At 26.6% G+C, this 24354-nt stretch overlaps 4 protein-coding genes across 8 annotated transcripts in view; 1 reads left to right on the top strand and 3 right to left on the bottom strand.

Moving 5' to 3' along the window:
* The window catches only part of LOC126905719 (cell adhesion molecule Dscam2), a 46001-nt gene extending 41845 nt beyond the window's left edge, over positions 1-4156 (bottom strand). The window contains exon 1 of the mRNA XM_050685703.1: positions 2628-4156. The gene's annotated coding sequence lies outside the window, so the exon portion shown is untranslated. The remainder of the gene's footprint in view (positions 1-2627) is intronic.
* A 1604-nt stretch (positions 4157-5760) lies between these two features.
* Positions 5761-24354, bottom strand: part of LOC126905915 (leptin receptor gene-related protein) — a 92934-nt gene continuing 74340 nt past the window's right edge. For 2 of the 5 annotated variants that reach the window (XM_050686077.1, XM_050686086.1), the window contains exons 2-4: positions 6782-6856; positions 6536-6719; positions 5761-6459 (exon numbers count right to left, since the gene is read on the bottom strand). In XM_050686077.1, the coding sequence (XP_050542034.1) occupies positions 6346-6459; positions 6536-6719; positions 6782-6852 (369 nt within the window). In that variant the 5' untranslated portion in view covers positions 6853-6856 and the 3' untranslated portion in view covers positions 5761-6345. Of the gene's footprint in view, positions 6460-6535; positions 6720-6781; positions 6857-7001; positions 7055-7110; positions 7144-23687; positions 23692-24354 lie in introns of those variants that run through there. The other 3 variants (XM_050686096.1, XM_050686068.1, XM_050686059.1) reach the window with 3 other exon arrangements.
* LOC126905754 (transitional endoplasmic reticulum ATPase TER94) lies at positions 8432-13801 on the top strand. Its single transcript, XM_050685766.1, has 13 exons — positions 8432-8623; positions 9741-9843; positions 9903-10156; positions 10214-10406; positions 10469-10837; positions 10905-11153; positions 11275-11439; positions 11501-11623; positions 12253-12465; positions 12530-12713; positions 12774-12898; positions 13191-13346; positions 13417-13801. Exons 1-13 carry the CDS (start codon positions 8604-8606, stop codon positions 13675-13677), a joined length of 2415 nt encoding a protein of 804 aa, XP_050541723.1. The 5' UTR covers positions 8432-8603; the 3' UTR covers positions 13678-13801.
* LOC126905867 (cyclin-Q) lies at positions 13804-24127 on the bottom strand. Its single transcript, XM_050685991.1, has 7 exons — positions 23793-24127; positions 23402-23634; positions 23220-23317; positions 21414-21632; positions 19494-19589; positions 19290-19421; positions 13804-14081 (listed from the first exon to the last, which is right to left on the bottom strand). The coding sequence occupies exons 2-7, from the start codon at positions 23625-23627 to the stop codon at positions 13992-13994; spliced, it is 861 nt and encodes a 286-aa protein (XP_050541948.1). The 5' UTR covers positions 23628-23634; positions 23793-24127; the 3' UTR covers positions 13804-13991.

Raw genomic sequence — 24354 nt, 5'->3', positions numbered from 1 at the left:
TTGTTAATACAATATTTTTTTCGATTAACCGTTCGTTACAGCTTGTTAAAGTTAAGTGATCTTAATACAATTTTCTATTGTTATTTTACTGTATTAAACACAGAAGTCATTATTTTTATTTGTAAGTCTTACACACCCATATACTTTGCTATTAATAACACGCCGAAAACCCGATTTGAATCTATTATTGTTATCACTCATTTAGTGCATCGTCGTAGATTATTATAGCTAATTTACCTGTCATAACTTGATCAATAAAATTTGGTTTATGCAAAAGCAAACAAAAATAATGACTTCTGTATTTAATACAGTAAAATAACAATACAAACTTGGCCTAAAATTACTTAACTTTAACAAGCTGTAACCGTTCGAACGGTTAATCGAAAAAAAAAATTGTATTAACTAAGTTGTTTGTAATTTTTTTTTCTATCATAGTATAAAATTAAAAATAAGGGTTCCCATTTAAGATAATTATAAATAAAGGTTATTATCCCTGCAGAGACCAAAATAATAATGATTTGACTATTTATTAATGTAGAGATTTTTGAACTTGATATTATTTTTCTTTAAAAAAATTTAAAATTCTCAATAGTTTCTGAGAAAATAAGTGTCTTACCAGATTTTGATCATTCTGTATACGTTGATTTTTTACACACAAGTAATGTAATTTTGACATAAGTATCGATAATTCGTAATGAAATATAATTTTTTTATCACTGTGTATCAACATTTTTCCATATATTGTATATGTTAAATACTTCTAGTACATATGAAAATTCAGACATTTTTAAGTGTATTAAATATTAACTTTTTCTTATACGTTTAAATTTGTTCTGGAACAAATGGTTCAGACCACCATCATTAAAAAGTACTTTTTTGCTCATGAAATCAAGTATTTTTGTAAGTGACTATTTAGTTAAACTTTTTTTTATGGAAATACGTCTGATAAGTCATACAAATTTTGGATGAAATTGACCGACGTTAGCACGTGACTCAACGTTAAAATTTCGACTATACAGGTATTTTTTCAATTTCGTTAATTATCTTACGAACTATATTTAAATAAAAATTGTAACTTAAATTGTAGAACTAAACGTTAACTATAAAAATTTTATTATACAAAAGGTAGTATCTATGATATTTAGACATAAAAATAAAAATACAACTCATTTTAAAATCGATTTTATTTGATTATATATTATGAAGACAAACTGTCCAAACACTTTTGGTAATAGTTGTTTCAAATTAAATTTTTTTTTTTTCTAAATGTAATTCAAATCTTGAATAAAATATGAGAAAAAAGAAAATCTTTTGTAATATTCGAAAAAAAACACAAAACAATTGAACATTATATGATTATTAATCATAATATAATTTTTATATTATATAAGTTATGATAAACTAAAATTCCATTTAAATGATTTTTAGATTTCAAATAGTATTTATAAACATGATTAAGTAATGTTAATTTTTGAGTTTATTATCTTTTTTCTTAAATAAATATTCATTTTACATTCTCTTCCACAAAATAATTATTTGAGAAAATAATATATTACCATTCTTCAACTCTGAATTTTAGTTAAATTAAATTATATACATAACGAATGGTACGTTTAATTGTTATACTTAATAGAAATAAGTTCACGATTTAGTTCTAAAAATCTATTTGTATTTTCAAAACTTAAACAAATTTATTTAAGTAAACTTATCCAACAATATTTTGCCCTTAATTTTCAGTTTTCAAGATGCAATACAATTTAATATTAACTTCAAGAACTGACATCGATCATTTTCACTTGGAAAATTAAATTACACAATAAGTTATAACAATAAATTTAGTTAAAACTTATTTTGTGTAGTCTTCTATTAAAAGTTTAAGTAATGATTTATAGTCATTATACTCAAATTTTTTGGTCGTGTTGTATTCGACTAATAAACTAAATAAAACATTATTAGAAAAATACTCTTAGAAACAAAAAAATAGTTATATATTTAGTCTTTATACACTAGAAAAATTATGTTATAGGTGTGAAACCTATTTATAATATATTTTTAAATAATTTGCACATTTATCATTGGACATTAATATCAAATCAAACCGGCACTAAAACTTCAATGAAGAATATTTCTTGGACGGTAAAACAAATAACAGGCGTATTTAAAAATAGTATTGACTAAATCAATTTCTTTCTAAAAAATTAATTTTGTTGCTCAGATTTTACTGAAATACTGTTTATTTAGAACGATAACAATGTAAAGTATATATTGCATATATTTTGGCAATATATGTCTCATTCGACAATAGTTACTATAATTTTATAAATGTAACTAGAAAATAATAAACTATCAACATAATAGTAATAAACGGTTATTTTAAAAATATTACATCTCATTGAAATATAAAAAATAAAATAAAAATGATTTTATTGTTTAAAAAATGAAACGTTATAATATATTATTAATTTAAAAAAAAAAACAAATGTGAAAATGCATTTCCAAATAATTTTATGAGCTTACCTGCGGCGGAAAACTAAATCGGCAAGGAAACACGTAATCTCGTACTGTGGGACAAGGATAGGTACGTTACACGGTACAGGGGTAGTATGTACAAGACGTAAGCCACTTACCTTTACGTGCAAAATCAACGGAAGCACTGGAATGTGGGATAGCACACACTACTGTGAGCCAGCGCAGCCACCTCGCACTGCCGGCTAATACTACACTCTAGAATACGATTTGTTTTTGGCTTTTTTGCTACTGTCCATTTATCGTAGTGGCCGTCGTGCGTCGGTTTCGCGCTTCACCGGCGCAAAGTCCCGAATTCTCGATGCGGTCGGACCGAACGTCCTAGACTGAATGGCACTTGACGAGTTAGCACAGAGATTCGGTCGCCAGTGAATCGCATCCCCATCGTTGTACGCGTTTATACGCCCGTAACGATTGTCAACAATCACGTATGTGCGCGCGCACATCACCGCCAATCACGGCAATAAACAGTGGCAGCAGCGAGTAACATCAATGCAACATAGGTATATTATATCGTAAAAAAGGAGCGCGAAGGGACAAAGACAAGGCATATTGATACGGGACAGGCAAAATCGACTAACGGGTCCACCAGCGAGCGGATAGTCGATGAGCGGCGCGAGAGGTTAATTGACTGCCGGCACGGCAGCTTCTACAGTTTCCATTGCAATAGCAACCCGTGTAATTGAATGCCGTCCTGAATTCACAACAAAATCATATTGCCTACAGTATTATTTGTTTCGTTTTTTAGCGACAGTTTATTGCCAAAGCCCAAATGTCGGGTAATAGAATCTCTAGATAACTCAAATCAAAAACATACATATTATGTCAAAGGCGTACCCGTGAGAAGCGAGGGGTATTCGTCTGTCCCCTGTGAGCGATAGTAAAAATAATAATACAAATTCGATCAAAGTATTATTTTGGGTATTTTAAAGAATTCGCTATATCAAGAGTGTTAGGGATGTAATTAAAACGGGATGAGACGATATTTCTATGACATAGTACTTGTAACACACACGGTAAGAGTTGGTACAAAGAACATTGTGCCCCTTCCATAGTAAGGACTTAGGTACTGTGTTGTTTTACATACACCAATCGATAAGAGCGATGAAGACTGCTGTGATGGACATGTCAGATATTTCAATTTTATTTCACGAAGTAGCAACGACCAAACCATAAAATATTTTACTATGCCAACAAAAACGTGTCGATTGAGAACGCTTTTACGGCCGGTGTCCCCGAACACCGAAGTGCACCTATATTGCCTATAAAATGCGCCTCGTAACGTATCAAGACTTCAACCCGTACAATATTACTCTAGTAGCTTCCTATCCCGTCTATGGGGATTGATCGATGAGCGCTCACGTACACACCCAATATGCTAGTTGGTCTAACGGTAAACCTGTCAATGAAGCTTACGAGACAAAAGGATCATAAATTTTATTTTTTATCATCACTTTATGGTTACGTTTTTCATTAAAAATTATTCCAAAGCGGAGACTTTAGTGTTTGGTTTGCTGAATACAGTTGAATTACGTATACAATGCTATTATTTTAATATTAGCCACTCGATTTCTCTAAAAAAAATTATAATTTTTTTTTTTTATTGGCATTTTTATTTTCATATATTCTTGATTTATTTATTGTTAAGTATTTTTTTTAATTCATCCTATATATTTTATAAGAGTGACAACTTTATTTTTTTTAAATGGCAACATACATATTTTACTAGTTTCTAAAATAAAAAATGACGAGTTCATAACAACTTTTAACAAATGATGCTGGAAGTTATTAACATTTTTAAACATAGAGGATAAGCACGGCAAATTATTGATAAAATTAATATAACCTACACCTTAACTCCACTCTATATTTTAAATAGTTATAATTTTTAATATAATAGGTTAAAAGCTATATCGATCGACCAGTCATTTTTTAATTAGATTAAATGTATTATTTTATAAGCTAATTAAATATGTATGTTGCCATTTCAAAAAAATAAAGTTGATACTCTTACAAGGTATATCGGATAGGTTAAAAAATATATAATAATAAATAAATCAAGAAATATATGAAAAAGAAATATCTAAAATAATTTTCTTTACATAATTATTATTTTAAGAAAAATCTATTAGCTAGTGCTAAAAAAATTTATGTACAGAATTGAACAACTCTGATCAATTTCAAGCTAACAATCATTTAAATATGTTTAATCCCTATCAAGAAAAAATCATGATTATTCAACTGTTTTCTAAAATATTATCTAGGATGAGGAAACAATGAACCAACTCTAAATTAAATTGAATTCATTTTTTTAGCAAAATTGTCATTTATTGTTGAAATTGTTGCTTTATAAAATAATTATGATTTCATTGATTTTTGATATTAGTAATGGCACTATGGGTATGTGTAGTCTCCCTAAGCTTTTAAAAAAACCCACAGAGTAAATTAAAAAAATTCTTTTTCACTATAAAATAATATTAAAAGCCCTTCTGAATTTTGAGCATCAGACAATCTCTAGCATCAGTCTTGATTTTGATATTTAAAAAATATTATTAGTCAGCTAATTTAAATTCAATCATAATTTTGTAGTTCAGAATAAATTCTTCAATAAACCTGAAATAACTCAATATCCAAAATTAACTTCAGGTATTTATAAAATATTTTTTTATATTTAATGTAATTTACAGTATTGAGTTTTGGCATTTATTAGAAAATTATTAAGATATTATATATTTTAAATAATTCAGGTTCAAGGCATAATATATGCAAAAAAAAAAAATTAGCGATTCAAGTCTTAAGAACTACCTTATCTTAAAATTTAAGGAATTCACATTTTTTAATAATAAATTTTAGTAATATGATTTAAAAAAAAAAAACAAATCATGGAAATTTAAAAAAACATTTCTAACCACCAAAAAAATATTTGGAAAATGAATAGTTAAAGAATACAATTATTATAATACATAATATACCTAATACTATTATTTAAACCTAAAAATATAAAATGTTTGTTTTTTTCAAATTAATGAAGAATCTTAAAAATAGCACAGCAAAAACAAACTATAGAGCCCAATTCATAATATATTAAATCTATTACTGATTACTATTTTGCAATTTAACTAATACATTATAGTTACCATAAATAAAATAACATATATAATACAAAAATATATACAAATACAAGTTTTAAGTTATATCAAAACTAAGAAAGAATTTTATGAAAAAAAAATTAAGTGAAAGGAATAAATTTTTAATCAAATGAAAATTTAAAAATAAACATATATACAACTAAAATATAATTTTGTTTAAAATTATACATGATTAATATTATTATATATAATTTTATGCTAAAATGATACTATTTATAGTTAAAAATAAAACTCTATAAAACATTACTAGTTTCATTTGAAATTTTTTTTTTTAATTATAAATATTTTATTCAATGTTTTGTTCAAACCAATGTAATATTTAGAGACACTTTATATTTACTATATTAAAATTAACCAATAAATAATTTATAGTCAAAAATTTATAATAAATAATGTTTTTGCTTAATATTCATAAAAATAATTTAAATTGTTAACTAAAAAAGTTATTATATTTATTGATTTGGTTGGTAAGATATCAGCTAAATTTAAGAGTTACCTTCAATATTTAATATATTTTATTTTAATATATATTTTATTTAATAAATTAATAGTAATTATTTCATAATGTACCCCAGTTTTCTGTTTGTTAACATAACTCAAATTGATTGAAAAGTAAATAAGAACATTTGAACAGCCTGCTATATTCATAGATTTTTGTAATATTACAGAATTACCATAGACTATAATCAGTATCTTCTTGATATAAGGTTAAGAAAAATCCTATAAATGTTAAGTATACAACTATATTTCCGCATAAGGTGAAATAACAAGCTGTCCAGACAATCTAAAAGATGATAAAATATTATTCTTTTTAATATATAAGGACATATTTGAATAATTACTAAGATTAGAATACTTACAGTGTGTGCTCTTGCCATTATAATAGGTAATGCAAAAGAAGATACAACAAAACACATTGTAATAAACACAGCTAAATCCATATTTGCATTACCTGAACCAGAATAATCATTATACCGTTTCATCAACATAGTTGGTAGAGGAGCAAATAGATAAAATATCACAACTATAAAAGGCCACCATGAGCTAAAAAGAAAAAGACAAGTTAACTTTAATAATTTTATACAAAATTAAAATGCAAAACTTACTTAACATCAGGTAAGGCACATGCTAAAATTACTAAAGTCATTCCAATTGAACCAGCAAATGCTAGTGTCATTAATCTAAAAAAATTACATTTATTAACGCATTACCGCTTTTTTTCTTATAATAACTTCATACAAAATATATTAGATACTAATCATTTAATACATTAAAAAATATAAAATAATATTTATTTATATAAACGATTAGAAATTCATCACTCACAATCCATAAATTTCAATTTCAACACACAAAATTCTCATTTCAAATTATGTACTCTATATTAAATTTTGCTATATTAAAATATATATTTAATAATGTAATGTTTACTTACGCTATGTATCACAAAACAAATACAACCAAGGAAACCATGAAAAAAAAAAACAGTAAAAATATTAGTCAAATGATAATAGTTTAGTAAGATATAGATTACAGAACTATAATATACATTAATCATTTTTTTTTTATAAAATATAAAACATTTATTTTAATAGCACTATAAGAAAAATAATGGTATATTACACATTTTTTAAATAAATTATAATTCTTTGTTTACACATACTTAAAAAAAGAATTTGAAGATTAAGTTAACTAATATACATTAAAATTATAAAATATATCTGGTAAATTATATAAAAAAATTTAAATTTTTATAATTTCTAATTTTTTTTTTATATGAGCAAAATATTTAAGACATATTTCAAAAAATGTATTTAAAATTCATTAACCAAATGCAATGAAATTTCAAAAGTAAAAAAACTAGAAATAATATAATAATTAATTTTTTTATTAGCAATTACAATTTATTATCTTAATTTTGTAAAACAATGAATTATAAAAATATTTATCACACCCCATTATATCATTGTATCAAAATTTTAATAATGTATAAAATACAACTTATGTGTTTATAAATATGTTATGAATGAGTTATATAATTAGTTTCATTAAAGATTTCTAACTTTTCAAACAATCTTACAATAGTTTTAGAAAATAAAAATAAAACAATAAAAATTTATTATAATAAATTATAGCGCTTAGAATTTTAGTTGTTTAAAATTTGATAGAATAAAAATCAATGAACTAATCATTATGAAAAATAATCATTTATCGTTTTAGCATAAACTTGATTACCTTTTAATCCAGCCATTGCAAAGAAATATATTTAAAACTACACTAAAAATAACTTAATTAAATTAATAAATAATCAATAATCAATTGAAATATTGTTATTTAGTAATTATAAGTACGAAGTAGGATTACTATTGATATTTTATAAATTTATACATTAATTTAGTATAAAGTGATATATGATAATTTTATCAATAATATCAATTAAAATCGTGATTACATTGAATTAAGTCAAGCAATCGTATTATCATAATGTAAACATTAATTTTGATAATTGTTAAATCAACAGTGTGTCCTACCTAAAATTTTAAATTGTTTATTGTAAATTAATTTTAAAAAGTAAAATTAGAATTAGAATTTTCGTTTAAATATATTGCTCCAAGTTAAAAAACAATAATTTTCGTTCGAATAAACTTTTTAATTGTGTGAGTATAAGTACTAATAAATGTTCATATTTCTATTGGTAAAACCGTTATCCCAATTTTTACGGTCGCCATCTTAGGCCACGGCATGATTGTGCTTTTTTGATTTCCCGGTCCTAACTCCCAACCATTACGTATGTGTTCGCATTGTCTCATTAGTGCTTTTTTCAATATATTTTTCTAAAAATTTTTCAAGTTTCAAATAAAAATTATTTTTGGTCATTGTAAGACCAACAAATTTACGTAAAATTTTATTAATTTAACGAATTACAGTATGTCTGAACCACCAAAAGGGTAAGTTGATGTCTTTGACGTTATCGTAATTCTATTGTTTCTTAAATTTTTACCATTAAAATAATTACACGTAATATTAACTATTTTAATATATTAAATGTATTTTTTTTATAAATTAAATTGAGTTACGCTCTTTTTCAATTGTATAACTCGTATATATACTTCTAAAATTTTGTTAATAAATTCATGAATACCTGATGTAATCGATTTTTTATTTTATAAAAACTTTTTATATTAAATCATTCTCATAGTTAAGAAAACATTTTTAATACTTTTTCAATCAATTTGTGAGCCAAATTTTCCTTTTGATTTAATAAAATTATTTTCTACACTTTTTAAAGTTTTTTTAAAAGTAATTTAATATCTTACTCATAGTAAATTATATGTATTATTATCTAAAGAGTATTTTATGAAGACCTTATTCAGAATCCAATTATTATTGAGGATATAAATAATTTAATTGTATCATTAAGGAGTACCTTGTTAGGTAAATAATATTGTGGCTAACTATAGATAAATTGGTGTGGTCTAAATTTACTGTTATAATTTGACTCATTCCTCTATTAAAAAAGTTGTAAGCATATCTTGATTAGATTTTATAAAAAATAACAAAATAAAATAATGACCTTAATCTTTTTTATTAAAATAATATATTGGATATCAATAAATGTATAAACCTTAGATTTATTAGTTTATTCATTATACTTTTTATATCATGGAATTTTAAATTCTTTAAAATTTTGAATATACAATTTTTAAGTTTTCGAATGTTGAAAATACTGTTATATTCTAAAATACATTTTAATATTATATGTTTTGAATAATTATCCTTTCTCAATTATTAATTTATTGTGTATGCTTAACTCAATATTTCATTTTATGTTTATCATTTTGAGTAAACCAAATTAAAAAAAAGCAAACATTGTACTCAACAAAATTATATATTTATTGATTCCTAGTAACATTTTTCCTACCATTACCATCAACTTACTTGTTATTTAAGCAATAGTATCTTACATTTTGATTTTAGAACATTATTATTATTATTATATTTTTTATTTCTATATTTCTTCTTTGTCTTAATCTATATATAACCTTTTTTAAATTTTTTTTTTAGCGAAGAGTTAGCTACTGCAATTTTGAAGCAAAAAGATCGTCCCAATAGGCTTATTGTAGAAGAAGCAATCAATGATGATAATTCTGTTATTGCTTTGTCTCAGGTACTAAAACTTTTAATACTATTTTAATAAATTTATAGTTTAAAATTTTTAATTTTTAGGCAAAAATGGATGAACTTCAACTATTTCGTGGTGACACTGTTTTATTAAAAGGAAAACGACGTAAAGAATCTGTATGTATAGTGTTATCTGATGAAACATGCCCTGATGAAAAAGTTCGCATGAACAGAGTAGTTCGTAATAACTTGAGAGTTAGAATTTCAGATATTGTACAAATTCAACAATGTCCTGATGTCAAATATGGCAAACGAATTCATGTACTTCCTATTGATGATACTGTTGAAGGATTAACTGGGTAAGACTTAATTAGCAATTATTGTAAATAAAAAATAATCATGTTTTTGTCTTATAGAAATTTATTTGAAGTATTTCTTAAACCTTACTTTCTGGAGGCATACAGACCCATACACAAGGATGATAATTTCATAGTACGTGGAGGAATGAGAGCAGTAGAATTCAAAGTAGTTGAAACTGATCCATCACCTTATTGTATTGTTGCATATGATACTGTTATTCATTGTGAAGGTGATCCAATTAAAAGAGAGGTATTAATTATTTTATTAGATTTAAGTTAAACAAAGTTAATATATATATTGAACTATTAAAGGAAGAAGAAGAAGCATCTAATACAGTAGGTTATGATGATATTGGAGGTTGTCGTAAACAATTAGCACAAATCAAAGAAATGGTTGAACTACCACTCAGACACCCAAGTTTATTCAAAGCTATTGGAGTAAAACCCCCAAGGGGTATTTTACTGTATGGACCTCCAGGTACTGGTAAAACACTTATTGCCCGTGCAGTTGCTAATGAGACTGGAGCATTCTTTTTCTTAATAAATGGACCTGAAATAATGAGCAAACTTGCTGGTGAATCTGAAAGTAACCTTAGAAAAGCATTTGAAGAAGCTGATAGAAACTCTCCATCAATCATATTTATTGATGAATTAGATGCTATTGCTCCAAAACGTGAAAAAGTAAATTTAACTATGAAAATTAAGTGCTGTATAATATCTATTCCATAATGCCTAAATTTTATTTTAGACTCACGGAGAAGTAGAACGTCGTATAGTATCTCAATTACTTACCTTAATGGATGGCTTAAAATCATCATCTCATGTCATTGTAATGGCTGCTACTAATCGTCCTAATTCTATTGATTCTGCTCTTAGACGTTTTGGGCGCTTTGATCGTGAAATTGATATTGGTATACCTGATGCAACTGGACGTTTAGAAGTATTGAGAATTCATACAAAAAATATGAAACTTGCTGAAGAAGTAGATTTAGAACAGGTATTTTTACATACTATTATCACAACTGTTATTTACTGTGTATAATATAAAATATTTTGTAAATTCAGATGTAACCATATTATCATTTTCCCTTATTTATTCTATTTAAAATATTTTTTAGATTGCTGCTGAAACTCATGGTCATGTTGGTGCTGATCTTGCTTCATTGTGTTCTGAAGCTGCGTTACAACAAATTCGTGAAAAAATGGATTTAATAGATTTAGAAGATGATCAAATTGATGCTGAAGTATTAAATTCATTAGCTGTCACAATGGAAAACTTTAGGGTAAATTTCATAAACTTAAAAATAATTTTTTTGAAATATAAAAATAACATTTTTATTTTAGTATGCCATGGGCAAGAGCAGTCCAAGTGCATTAAGAGAAACTGTTGTTGAAGTACCAAATGTCACTTGGGAGGATATTGGTGGTTTAGAAAATGTTAAAAGAGAATTACAAGAATTGGTTCAGGTATATTAATATTGCTGATTTACAACTTAAATTATAAAATATAATTTTTTTTTTTTTTTACTTTAAATTAGGTTGGAATTAAAAATTTATATTTATTTTGTCAATTTACACAATCTTAAATTATAGACACTACGCTTTAATGAAACAGATCGGTACATAGTAGTAAAAATTCACATATATATTTTCTGTAATCAAACTGCACTCATAGTATACAAATATTTTATATTAGCTTAACATAATTCGTAAACTAAATTTTTTTTTTTAATGTTGACATGTCAAAATATTTTATTCGGGATAATAAAAATAAACAATTTAAAAATTGAATTTCAAGTAGCTCACTATCTATTATTTTATGTCAAATAATATTGTTCATTTACATTTTTCTGGTAAGATCTTTAATTTGAGTTATTGACTTTTTTTGTAAAATATCAAAACAAGTTTCTATATAATTAAACTAGTTAAGGATATTTTACTATTTTAACATGTTGTTATCCCAAATGCAAAATGTCTATAGTTGAAGAATACTGATGCTTCCGTATAATTACAATAATTGATAATATTATTAACAAATTGTCTTAGTATACCATTTCCTACTTAAATATTATTTATTAAAAGTATTTTATTTGTAGTATCCAGTTGAGCATCCTGATAAATTCTTAAAATTTGGTATGCAACCATCCAGAGGTGTACTGTTTTACGGCCCACCTGGATGTGGTAAAACTTTATTAGCCAAAGCTATTGCTAATGAATGTCAAGCTAATTTTATATCTGTCAAGGGTCCTGAATTATTAACTATGTGGTTTGGTGAATCTGAAGCTAATGTCCGTGACATTTTTGATAAAGTAATACATTTTTAACTAATGTGTAGTTAAGAAATTTATTAATTTTAAAATATATATGTTTTAGGCTAGAGCTGCTGCACCTTGTGTTCTTTTCTTTGATGAATTAGACTCTATTGCCAAGTCAAGAGGTGGAAATGTTGGTGATGCTGGTGGCGCAGCTGACAGAGTTATCAATCAAATTCTTACAGAAATGGATGGTATGGGTGCTAAGAAGAATGTTTTTATTATTGGTGCTACCAATAGACCAGGTATTTTTTAAATATTTTTGTAAAATTTCTTAAAAATATTGAAGATAATATTTTATTCAGACATAATTGACCCTGCTATTCTCCGTCCTGGTCGTTTGGATCAACTTATTTATATTCCTTTACCTGATGAAAAGTCACGTGAAGCTATTTTTAAGGCAAATTTGAGGAAATCCCCAGTTGCAAAGGTAATTATTATTCTATAAATAATATTCTTACTAGAATTATTTTAAATTTAATAATGAGTTCTTATTTCATTAGTTCTTAAGAAATTTAGTTAAACCTTTAGTTATGACCTTACTGTTTTTGTGTAAACCTGTTGCAATGAAATTATAGAAGTTGTACTTATATTTAGAATTAAAAAAATTTGCTTTCTTAATTATTAAGAAAGCAAATTCAATTATTGAAGTGTACTGTTACTTAAATCTTTCATACATCTTTATATTTATTTTTATATAATTATGTTTCCTCTATTATTAGGATGTCGACTTAAATTATATTGCCAAGGTAACTCACGGTTATTCAGGTGCTGATTTGACTGAAGTATGTCAGCGTGCCTGTAAACTTGCTATCAGACAAAGTATTGAAGCTGAAATAAGACGTGAACGTGAAGCTGCTAATAATCAAGGAATGGAGGTAATATTTTTCAAAAGAATTAATTGTAAAAATGAATGGCCATTTTCTATTAATATTATTTATAATTTAGACTGATGTAGCTGAAGATGATCCTGTACCAGAAATAACTAAAGCCCATTTTGAAGAATCCATGTTATATGCACGTCGTTCAGTTACTGACAATGATATACGAAAATATGAAATGTTTTCTCAAACACTCCAACAATCAAGAGGTTTTGGCACTAATTTCAGATTTCCCTCTTCAACAGGCCAACCAGCTGCCAATAATCCAACAACTGGTGGTGATCAGCCTACGTTCCAAGATGATGGTGATGATGACTTGTATAATTAGTCAATATTTCCTCAAATTAAAACTCATAGATTTATGTATATTCGAAATTTAAGTATCAAGCCTTTTTCTTTTTTATTATTTCTATTATATTGTTTTGAAATAAAATGAAAAACTGAATACGCCACATGGTTCTTAATATATTAAGTTTATTAATTTATTTTAAAGTATGATTTTACATAAGTTTTATAAATGGGTAGGATTAAACAACTGTTTTGTCGAAATTTTTTATAATCTTTATTTATTTTTCTTATAAGAATTATTAATAATATTAAAACAATTTACAAACATGAAATACATTTAATAATATTATGATTTCAATCAGTGCATACTTGGAGATCATAAGTGTCCATAATTGAAACCATTACACTCCATAATTTGTCCTTATCCAAATCATCAATTAATGCCTAAAAATATATATGATATTACTAAAGAGTTACATATTATTTATTTAAATGCTGACAAATGTAGGCGATCAATGCTTTATTTATTACTTGTGATAAATAAAAAAAAATTATATACTGTGTAAACCAATAGTTTGTTTGAACCATTTTAAAAGGACTCAAATATGTGCAAATTTGTTGTTGGAATATACAGCAGCGTAGAAATATTTATTTGTTTTAGAAGAAATAGACTACATACTTCCCTTTAATACTATTAACTTATTTAGATTACTTTACTAAGTTTTAAAGTCTATGATTATAAATTTGTACTGGCTGATGATGTGTTTGGAATAAAAAAATGTAGAAATGCATATAAATTCACTCTAATCATAATGATAGCGAAACTTTTAATTATTGAAAAGAAAAATTATACACATTAATCTTATATAATAAAAATTGATCACTTGTGGCTAATTGATTAAGTAAAATTAAAACTATATTAAAAATATTATTAATTTAAAAAACTAAAAAATATTAAACATAATATATTATAACATAATATAATATATTAATTAATTATAATAACCAAAAAATAATCGGATAGTAATGAAATTAACTTAAATATGCTATAGCTTAAAAACGCAACACTATTTTAAACAAAAGCATCTAAATCAAACAAAAATTATTAGCAATAATTCAGACATAACAGTAGAATACATTGTTAAAAATAAAAAGTCTACAAAAACAATGTAAATTTCAGTATATTTAATTCACTTAGAAATCTTAACAACGTATCAAAGAGTTCAGATATATTTACACTTAAGAGAAAGAATTTTAAAATCTCTTTATATGGATTCCCCGATACTGCAACATATATGGAAATGAAGAAGCAATGAACTTTCTAAAAATAACCAATACACAAACAATCAACACATCAAGTTACACAGACATTAAATGAGAAGTAAACGAAAGACATCTTATGAGCAAATCATTGGATAGAAAACAAAATAAAATTGATATTCAAGGAAAAAGTGCTGAATGTAATAAGCACCACAAGTAGGATGTGATGAAATAAACAAGGAAGTGTTTTGGAGAGAGATGGATGATGTGATGCAAGTGGTGGGTACCTGGCAATGAGGATGTGGTGATAGGTGGAGATATGAATAGATATGGAGGTAATAAGTGGAGAGGATTTGAAAGAGTACATGGAGAGTATGGTTTTAGCGGGAAGAATGAGGCTGGAGAAAGAATCCTGGATTTTGCAGTATCGTATGATCTTGCTATGATTAATAGTAGTGATGGGCATTTTCGAATATTTTAAACTATAGAAAAGTATTCAATAGTTTTAAAAAACTATGACTAATGATATATTTTCAGTTTTATCGGAAAGGTTTGTTCTATGCGCAACAGAAATTTCGTAAATACTAAAGTCTTATTTTACACTTAATACCTTGTATACTGTTCTTAGTCTAGCATTACCTGCTCTTTTGTCTTGCAAAGGCATAACACCGATAAAGAGGACAGCGCGTTTTAAAATTTTACGTTTGTAAATTGTGTTCGAATTGTGTTTATACCACCGAATATTTTATTTTTATCATAAGCTATCAAATATTTTAAAAACTATTCGAATATATGTGTAACTATCGAATAGTTCGATAGATACTATTCGATATTTTCCATCACTAGTTAATACTTATTTTAAAAAGAGGGAAGAACATTATATAACATAAGGGTGGGAGGAATAGATCACAGATTGCTTATTTTATGTGGAAGAAAGAGAGCGTAAAGCGAGTATATGATTGTAAAGTTATACCAGACGAGAGTATAACTACACAAGATAGAGTGATGGTAATGGAGTTGTGGTGTATCGAAAAGAGAATAAACAAAAATAGAATAAATACAGGGGAAAAATCGAAGATCCGATGGTGGAAATTGAAAGGGGAAAATGAAAAAGAGTTTGTAAAGACGATAAAAGAGAGGACGGTGTGGAATGTCGAGGAAGACATAAATGAAGCGTGGAATAGATTTGCTAGTTGTGTAAAGAATACTGCAAAGGAGATTGTTGGTGAGAGTAGAAGTAGAATGCCAGAAAACAAGGAAACCTGGTGGTGGGATGAGGACGTTCAAAAAATCATAGAAAGTAAGAAAAATCAATTCAAAGTATGGTAGAATGAGAAGTACCCAAAAGAGACTTTAGAGGATGTCTCCTGGAATGAAGGACTGGTAGATTTAATTAGTGAAAAAAAGGTAAGGGAGGCTGTGACATCAATGAAAAAGAATAAAGCAGTAGGACCAGATGAAGTATGGAAAATATTAGGCGGTGTTGGCATAAGGTGGTTGAAGGAACTTTTAAATAAAATCTTACAAGAAGGAAAAATTCCAAATGAAAGGAGGAATAGTATTATGGTGCCGATATATAAAGGTAAAGGTGACATACAGGAGTGTGGAAATTATAAAGGCATATATCTAAGAAAGACATTAGAGGATATATTATGGTACGAGGGACTAGTAGATTTAATTAGTGAGAAAGAGGTATGGGAGGCTGTGACATCAATAAAAAAGAATAAAGCAGTATAACCAGATAAAGTGCCAGAAGAAGTATGGCAAATATTAGGCGGTGTTAACATAAGGTACATGGATCTTTTTAATGAAATCCTATTGAAAAGGAAAATTCGAAAAGAATGGAAAAATAGTATTGTGATGTCGATATTTATAAGGGACAAATAGGAGAGTCGAAATTAAAGAGGAATAAAGCTTATGAGTCATAGTATGAATATTTGAGACAAAATAATAAGTGAAAAAACATCAGTAACATAGAACCAGGAAAGTCAGTGATGGAACCATTATTTTGTGTAAGACAACTAATAGAAAAGTATAGGTAAAAGAAGAAAGGACTGTGTATGGAATTTATAGATTTGGAGAAAGCGTATGATAGAGTACCGAAAGAGTTTTTAAAGTAGGCATTAATGAAAAAAAGAGCCCCGAAAAGTTACATTAATATAATAGAAGAAATGTATGATGGCACTTGTACCAGGGTAAAAAGCGTAGGAGGAGTAACAGATGGTTTTCGGGTAAAAGTAGGACTGCACCAAGGTTCTGCTTTAATCCCTTACTTATTCTCTATATTGATGGATGAAATTACTAGAGAAATACAAAGAGAAGTGCCATGATGTATGTTGTTTGCTGATGTTATAGTGTTAATAGGGAGGAAATTAATCAAACGCTAAAGATGTGGATATCAGCTTTTGAAGAAAAGGGTTTAAGAATAAGTAGAAGAAAGACAGAGTATATAGAGTACGAGTTTGACAAAGAAGAACACGAAATAGGTGAAATGAGAAAGTCAGTGACAATAGATGAGGACGTGATTAGAGAGATGGAGAGTTTTAAGTATTTAGGGTCAGTTGTGCAAAAGAGTGGTGGTATTGACGAGGATGTAAGACACAGAATTAAGTTTGGATGGTTGAAATGGAGAGAAGCGTCTGGCGTCTTATTATATAAAAGAATTCTAATGAAGCTGAAAGGTAAATTCTACAAGACTGTAGTGAAGCCAACTATGATGTATGGTTCAGAGTGTTGGGTGGTTGATAAAAAAGTAGAGCAGAGAATGAGTGTAGCAGTGATGAGAATGCTTAGATGGATGAGTCGAATGACTAGAAAAGATAGAATAAGGAACGAGCATATAAGAGGGAGTATAGGTGTAGCGTCAATCGTGGATAAGATGAGAGGAAATAGACTTAGTCGGTTTGGTCATGTTATGATGATAGAAGAATCGGAAGCTGTAAGAACAGTTATAGAAATGAATATTGAAGGAAGAAGAGGTAGAGGAAAAACGAGATGGAGAGATGTTATTGAATGTGATATGAGGATGGCTGATGTGAGCGTAGAAGATGTGGGAGATTGTATTAAGTGGAAGTTTAGGATAAGGGTGGCAGAATCAAAGTAGTTGAGATAATGGCGAGGAAAAAAAAGAAGATTGGATAGAAAACAATCCAAAATTAAAGAAAACAAAAAGTTATTAAGAAAACATATCACTGTGACACAGAGACTTCGGATATATCATACGAAATTAACTCATTGCCACCTTATAGAAGAAAAAGAACCACTTATTTATGAAACATGCAGAGTAAGGATTACTATTAAAAATACACGCTTATAGAATATAGGAAACATGCTGAAGAATGTAAAACCTAAAACATATCAACACATCTGAAATCAATTTTAGTACCAGATCCAGAAGACAACACAAAATTCTTAAAAAACACAACTCTGACAAAGTATAAAAATAAAACAATNGGATGAAAAATGGATCTATTTGGAGAATCCTAAACGCCAAAAATCGTGGGTCAGTCCAGGTGAAGCAACGACATCGACGGCACGGCCAAATCGTTTCGGTCGGAAGGCCATGTTGTGTGTGTGGTGGGACCAGACCGGTGTGATCTATTTTGAACTGCTAAAACCCGGCGAAACTGTTAACGCCATTCGCTACCAACAACAATTAACAGACTTGAAACGAGCAATTGAAGAAAACCGGCCTGAATATCATGCGAGGCAGAAAAAGGTGATTTTGCTCCATGATAATGCACCATCGCATAAATCAAAAGTCGTGCGCGACACATTGGAAAAGTTGCAGTGGGAAGTACTTGATCATGCGGCGTACTCACCAGACCTGGCCCCGTCTGATTACCACCTTTTTGCATCGTTGGGTCACGCTCTCTCTGAGCAGCGTTTCGAATCATTCGAAAATTTACGAAAATGGCTCACCGAGTTTTTCATCACCAAAGAGAGTCATTTCTACTGGCGTGGTATCCACAAATTGCCCGAGAGATGGGAGAAATGTATAGAAAGCGATGGGAAATATTTTGAATAAAATAAATATAAAAGATTTTTTACAATTAATGTGTTTTCTTTACAAATAAACCGGCAATTAATTAGGAGCACACCTGGTATATATATATATATATATTACATTCAATTAAATTGTAAATAATAGTTCTTAGTTAAAAGTGAATCTAATGGTCATAGCAGCCAAAGTTGTAAATTAAAAAAAATTTGATTGGTAAATTAAAAGAGCCTTGAGAAATAATACATGTATTAATAATTAAAAATCTGATACATATTATTCAAAAATATAATAATCTCTATCAAAAAAAAAAAATTATAAGTGAATGTTTAACTTATAATTAATATATTATGACTTTTACTGCATACCACTTAACTTAATAGTTAACTTACTTGATACCAAGGTTGCTTATCATGATCAATAATAGGACAGGGCATTCCATAAACTTTGATTGCTAACTCCAAACATGCAATAGCAATGTGCTGTGGTTTATAGAGAAGTAAATCACTATTATGGTAGAAATCCTTAAAGATATAAAAAAATATATACATCAAAATTCTGTTAATATAAAATAATTAGTAAAATATTAAACTTACATGTAAAAAATTATAAGCTTGCTTGAACATAACCATGTCTTTCTCATGTTTTGAATAAAAGAGTGGTCTAAGAGTTTGAACATAATGCAAAAAGTACTGAAAAAATCAAAATAACTACTTTAAAAAAAAAAATGTAAAATATCAATTTATTTTGAAACTAAAATAGCATATACTGGTAAACTCAACTCATTTTTATAATCATTAAAACTATTTTCAAGATATAAATAGTGAAATTTAAAGTTTGATTTTTAAGAACTGCACTAATAACTACAAGATGATCCATTTATCATAAACTACTACTAAATTATGCACAAAATAAATACAATATTCAAAACAATTTTTTTGGTTTTTATTAACAAGAAATATTTTTTGATTTATCAGCTACTAATTACTTTTTAGCATCATTCTTTTTTAATTTATAGGATTGTCAACTATTTAAATGGCAAAATATGTATTTAACTAATATTGTAGAAAATAAAAAGTTAATAACAACTTATGAATCATACTTGAAATTATTAATGTTTTTATACCAGATGAGAGGAGAGTGTGGCCTAGAAATGATACCTTTCGAAGTCTATATTTTAAAATTGTCATAAAATCTTAAGTACTGATCCAAAAATTGTTATTGACCAGTCATTTTCTTAATTAGATAATTTTCTAATTTATAAGTTATGTATATTTTCATTAAAAATAAATAAAACATGACACCTTAATAAAGTTTAAAGGATGAATTAAAAAAATAATTAATAGATGATAAATCAAGAAATATTTGTAACTAAAAAAAAAAACTATTTTCTTTTTTAATATTGTAATTATTTTATGAGTAACTGAGTGATGGTTCATGACAAACAGATAACTTCGTAGTTATTAGTGCAGTTCTTAAAAATCAAACTTTAAATTTCATTATTTTTATTCTATTAATTTTTTTTTTAATGGTTATAAAAACAAATGGTGTAAAATTTGAGTCTAATATGATATGACTAATACATGCCCTACAAGGAATTTGAAGTTGAGTAAAGATATTATGTAAAAAAAAGTTGAATTTTTCACTACATTTTTTGTTAATTTAATTTAAAATGTGCGCCTTATATTCATAGATTACAAAGCAGCATACAATTTGATTAATAGAGAAATACTATGGAATTTTATGCATCAAATGGGTTACCAGCAAAGTTAGTCAGATTAGTTAGAACGATAAAAGCTGACACACCCGTAAGTCGTGTCAAAGCATGTAAATATGGCTTTAAAAGTGAAGTAAGTTTTTAAAGACAGATATTAAATGAGTTTCCAGTGACAACAAAACTCAGATAGGGAGACACTCTATCACCAACTCTATTTAATATTGCATTAAAATCAGTTATGCGAAATGTACTAATCCAAGCCAAAAGAATAAAAATGGACAATAATAATGAATTAACTTTTGCTAATGATATAGTCTTTAAAGTCGAAACAGAAAATGAACTCAGAAATACAACTAGTATCTTACTAAGTGAAGGTATAAAACTAGTCTAAGATAAATGAGTCTAAAACAAAGTATATGATATTTTCGAGATGTATGGAGGTTGGAAGTAATGATTAGATCAAAAATTAAATGGAGACCCTACACTAAAAGTCCTAGAGGATAACCTAAGCAAAGATGGATAGAGTACAAGAAGATTTGAAACTTCTGAATGTAAGAAACACTGAAGAATGGAGAAAATATGTTGTTGCAGCAGTGAGCCTTAAAGGCCTGTAAAAGCCAAGAAGAAGAAAATGTTTAACTTATTTAAATTAACAATTAGAAAATAATATAAGGATCTCAAAAAAGTACCTTTTTTATAGTTTGAACAATCAAAAAATTTGAACAAAACATTTTTAAATTTGTCTAATTAATTAAAAAGTCAAAATGTTAATTTAGTAAATTCACTAAGAATTACTTACATGGTGAGGATGATTAAATGTGGTATCAAACTGTAATAAACGTATAATAAGCATTTCAGCTTGAACAATTGAATCTCTGAAATACCAATAATCTTCTGCTAATGGTAATGGAGATGCATTTCTGTGCAATGTATGATAAGACACATTAATCAAATCTCGGAGCTTGATGGCTTCATCTTGTAATTTACTGGCCAAATATAATGTAGCACTGGCAATAGACTGTTGAAATTTTTTTTTTGATTATAAAAACAATATAATATACATTACAAACTAAAAAACGAAACTTAACAATACATTTTTATGTCAAATGAAACTAGTTTTTCAATCTTTATAAATTGTTAGTGCAAGAAAATACAAAATACATAGATCAAAACAGTCATTTGAAAACTGATAGTTTTATACAAAACAATTGTGTGTAAAATATATAAATATTTCTTTAATACATATTATTTTTTTTACTATTATTTTTATCGTGTTTCATGTTGTCTTTAAAAGCTATTACTTGTGCCAGAGAGGACGGGGAAAACATACATATCCAGGCGTAACAAAATCTAACCCCAGTGCTTGCACACCAAGGCTCGATGCATTATAAATTGTGCTAGGTATGCTGTTTATATAATATATAACATATAAATATATAATATCAATCAAATTCAATGAAAAAAAATTGATGAAATAGGTTGTTTCAGTCTTATGTCATAATTGGTATGAGTATGTAGTATAATTCTTGAAACTTTATATTAAACAAGGAAGAAAAATTAAAATAAGTTAAAAATTTTTAATTATTTTTTAAACTGATAACAAAATTTCATAGTAAAATTAAAACTTGATCAAGACAAAACTAAAGCTTATGTGAACCATGTGCAGATAAATTTGTAACTTTAACTCATAGTTCATAAGACAATTACAAATTATACAAATATATATATATAAATGTCCTTTAATAAACATAATTGATATGCCATCAAAAACATTTGATAAATAGTACCTATTTATATAACAATTTTTACATTTTGAAGCTTAAATTAACTTTTATCAATATATTTTTACTTGTATAAAAATGAAACACTATAAACTTATGCTCACCAAACTTTTATGTTTAAATATAGTATACCAATTAAACATTTATAGTTACCTAATATACCTTTTAAAATTTCATATATAAATCATTTTTTCATGTAAAAAAATTACTTGAAAAAGCAAATTATTCCAATTTTATGTATGAATGAAGAAATATCACAAACTATAAGACTGAAAAAATTAGTACAAATACTCCCCATAGAATATTCAGTATTAATAATAATCACACTTACGTTTTTATATCTCTAAGCATAACTTTTGTAATATAATTATGTAATGCAGATCAAATATGACAAAATGATTGGTAATGAAACAATATTAACTGTAATAAATATTTTGTATTCCTTATTCTCCAATTAACAGAAAAACCATCAGACAATAAGTTTATGCATTATATAAACAAGTCTTAAAACTTTTACATTTTTATACATTTATAATATAGGTACAAAAATCTGTAAAACAAAGATAAACTAAATAATTTACGTGAACGATGTGAAAAACACTAATTAAATGCACGAGTGGACCTTTTAAAGTGTAACAATTAAAATTATCTACAATACACTATATCGGGTAAAATCACAAACATCTGACATTTATCACCATTTATTAGTTGTAGTTTAACTGAAGTTTAAAAATAAGATATCATTGAAAAAAGAATTCTATTTTGGTGTATTATAGATATTTTAAGATTGATAAATCTGCTATCTATGAAAAGCTATTACTTACATAATTGTCATATGCTGTTTTCTCAGCGTACTTATAAAATTTGTGAAAATATACAGCAGCAGAACATATGGTTAGATGTTTTAGACCCAATTTAATTCCTAAGTAATACAATTTTTAATAAAAAATTATATTTTACATATTGTTTTTTATAAAAAAATATAAATCTAAAAAAAAAATCTTACCACATTCAAATATGTACCTAACAGCAAAATAATTTGATTTGTAATTTAAGTAATTGGTAAGAGGTGCTTCTGGTTTATAAGGAATATCTTGACTCTCAGAAATTTGCTTTGACTTATGTTTAAGTTTGGAAATACTTTTATTTTTTTTATGAGATTTGATTTTTTGTTTTTGCAATTTTGTCTTAGACTTAGATAAATTCTTAACTTTTGAACTTTTCTTTCCCATATTGTCACTGAAAAATGGATTTTTGTATATTAGCATATATGCTATATTTGCATACTTTAAGCTTTTAATATTCATATTTAGATAACAATGTTATCTAAGTATGCATATTTTATTGGCTCATTCGTTTCAAAAATAAGTTCATACGATAATATTAAATTTACTAACCTTGAACGGCACCAGCAGTAAAAAAACTATCGAATTGGTTTAAAAATTACAACAATTCAATTTAAATGTTAACACAAATATGACGATCCAATGTTTATAAAAATAATAGTTCTAGAATCAAAATGTATTAGGATAAAAGAATTAACTTAAAATTTGAAGTTAATAAATCGTAATAGATCTATCAGAAGATCAATTGTTTTTTAATTGAAAACATAAAAATCACGTAAAAGTTAAAATTTCAGCAAAATAAAGTTATTTAACTCAGTTCACGTTTTCACGAATTGTTCGGCATCGGTGTTGGGTAAACCGAATTTCTACTACCTCGATAGACTTGCGAATGCTTGTGATAACAATGTGATCAATGAATACTGATAATGAAGCGTCTTTTACTCAGTATGACCATTCTTAAAAAAGGTAAAAATAAATAAAATATATTTCAACAAATATTTACTAGCTCAATTTAAAAATGTATATTAAAAATAATAAGTAAAGCAACTACACTTTTTAGCTGTATTTTTTTTACTAATTATGTTATGATATTACATTATTGTTACAATTTAAA

The sequence above is a fragment of the Daktulosphaira vitifoliae genome, unplaced genomic scaffold (genome assembly GCF_025091365.1).
Source record: "Daktulosphaira vitifoliae isolate Bord-2020 unplaced genomic scaffold, ASM2509136v1 Scaffold_1, whole genome shotgun sequence".
NCBI classification, from domain to species: Eukaryota; Metazoa; Arthropoda; class Insecta; order Hemiptera; family Phylloxeridae; genus Daktulosphaira; species Daktulosphaira vitifoliae.
This window is presented reverse-complemented; position numbering and strand designations above follow the sequence as displayed.

What these genes read in the sequence shown, in the direction of transcription:
- LOC126905754 (XM_050685766.1), top strand. Translation starts at nt 8,604, where the DNA reads ATGTCTGAACCACCAAAAGG. An exon ending in ACTGTTGAAGGATTAACTGG is followed by an intron (nt 10,157 to 10,213) that starts GTAAGACTTAAT and finishes TTTGTCTTATAG; the next exon opens with AAATTTATTTGAAGTATTTC. An exon ending in AAGAAGTAGATTTAGAACAG is followed by an intron (nt 11,154 to 11,274) that starts GTATTTTTACAT and finishes AATATTTTTTAG; the next exon opens with ATTGCTGCTGAAACTCATGG.
- LOC126905867 (XM_050685991.1), bottom strand. Translation starts at nt 23,627, where the DNA reads ATGGGAAAGAAAAGTTCAAAAGTTAAGAATTTATCTAAGTCTAAGACA. An exon ending in TAGGTACATATTTGAATGTG is followed by an intron (nt 23,318 to 23,401) that starts GTAAGATTTTTT and finishes TGTATTACTTAG; the next exon opens with GAATTAAATTGGGTCTAAAA. An exon ending in CATTTAATCATCCTCACCAT is followed by an intron (nt 19,590 to 21,413) that starts GTAAGTAATTCT and finishes TGATTTTTTCAG; the next exon opens with TACTTTTTGCATTATGTTCA.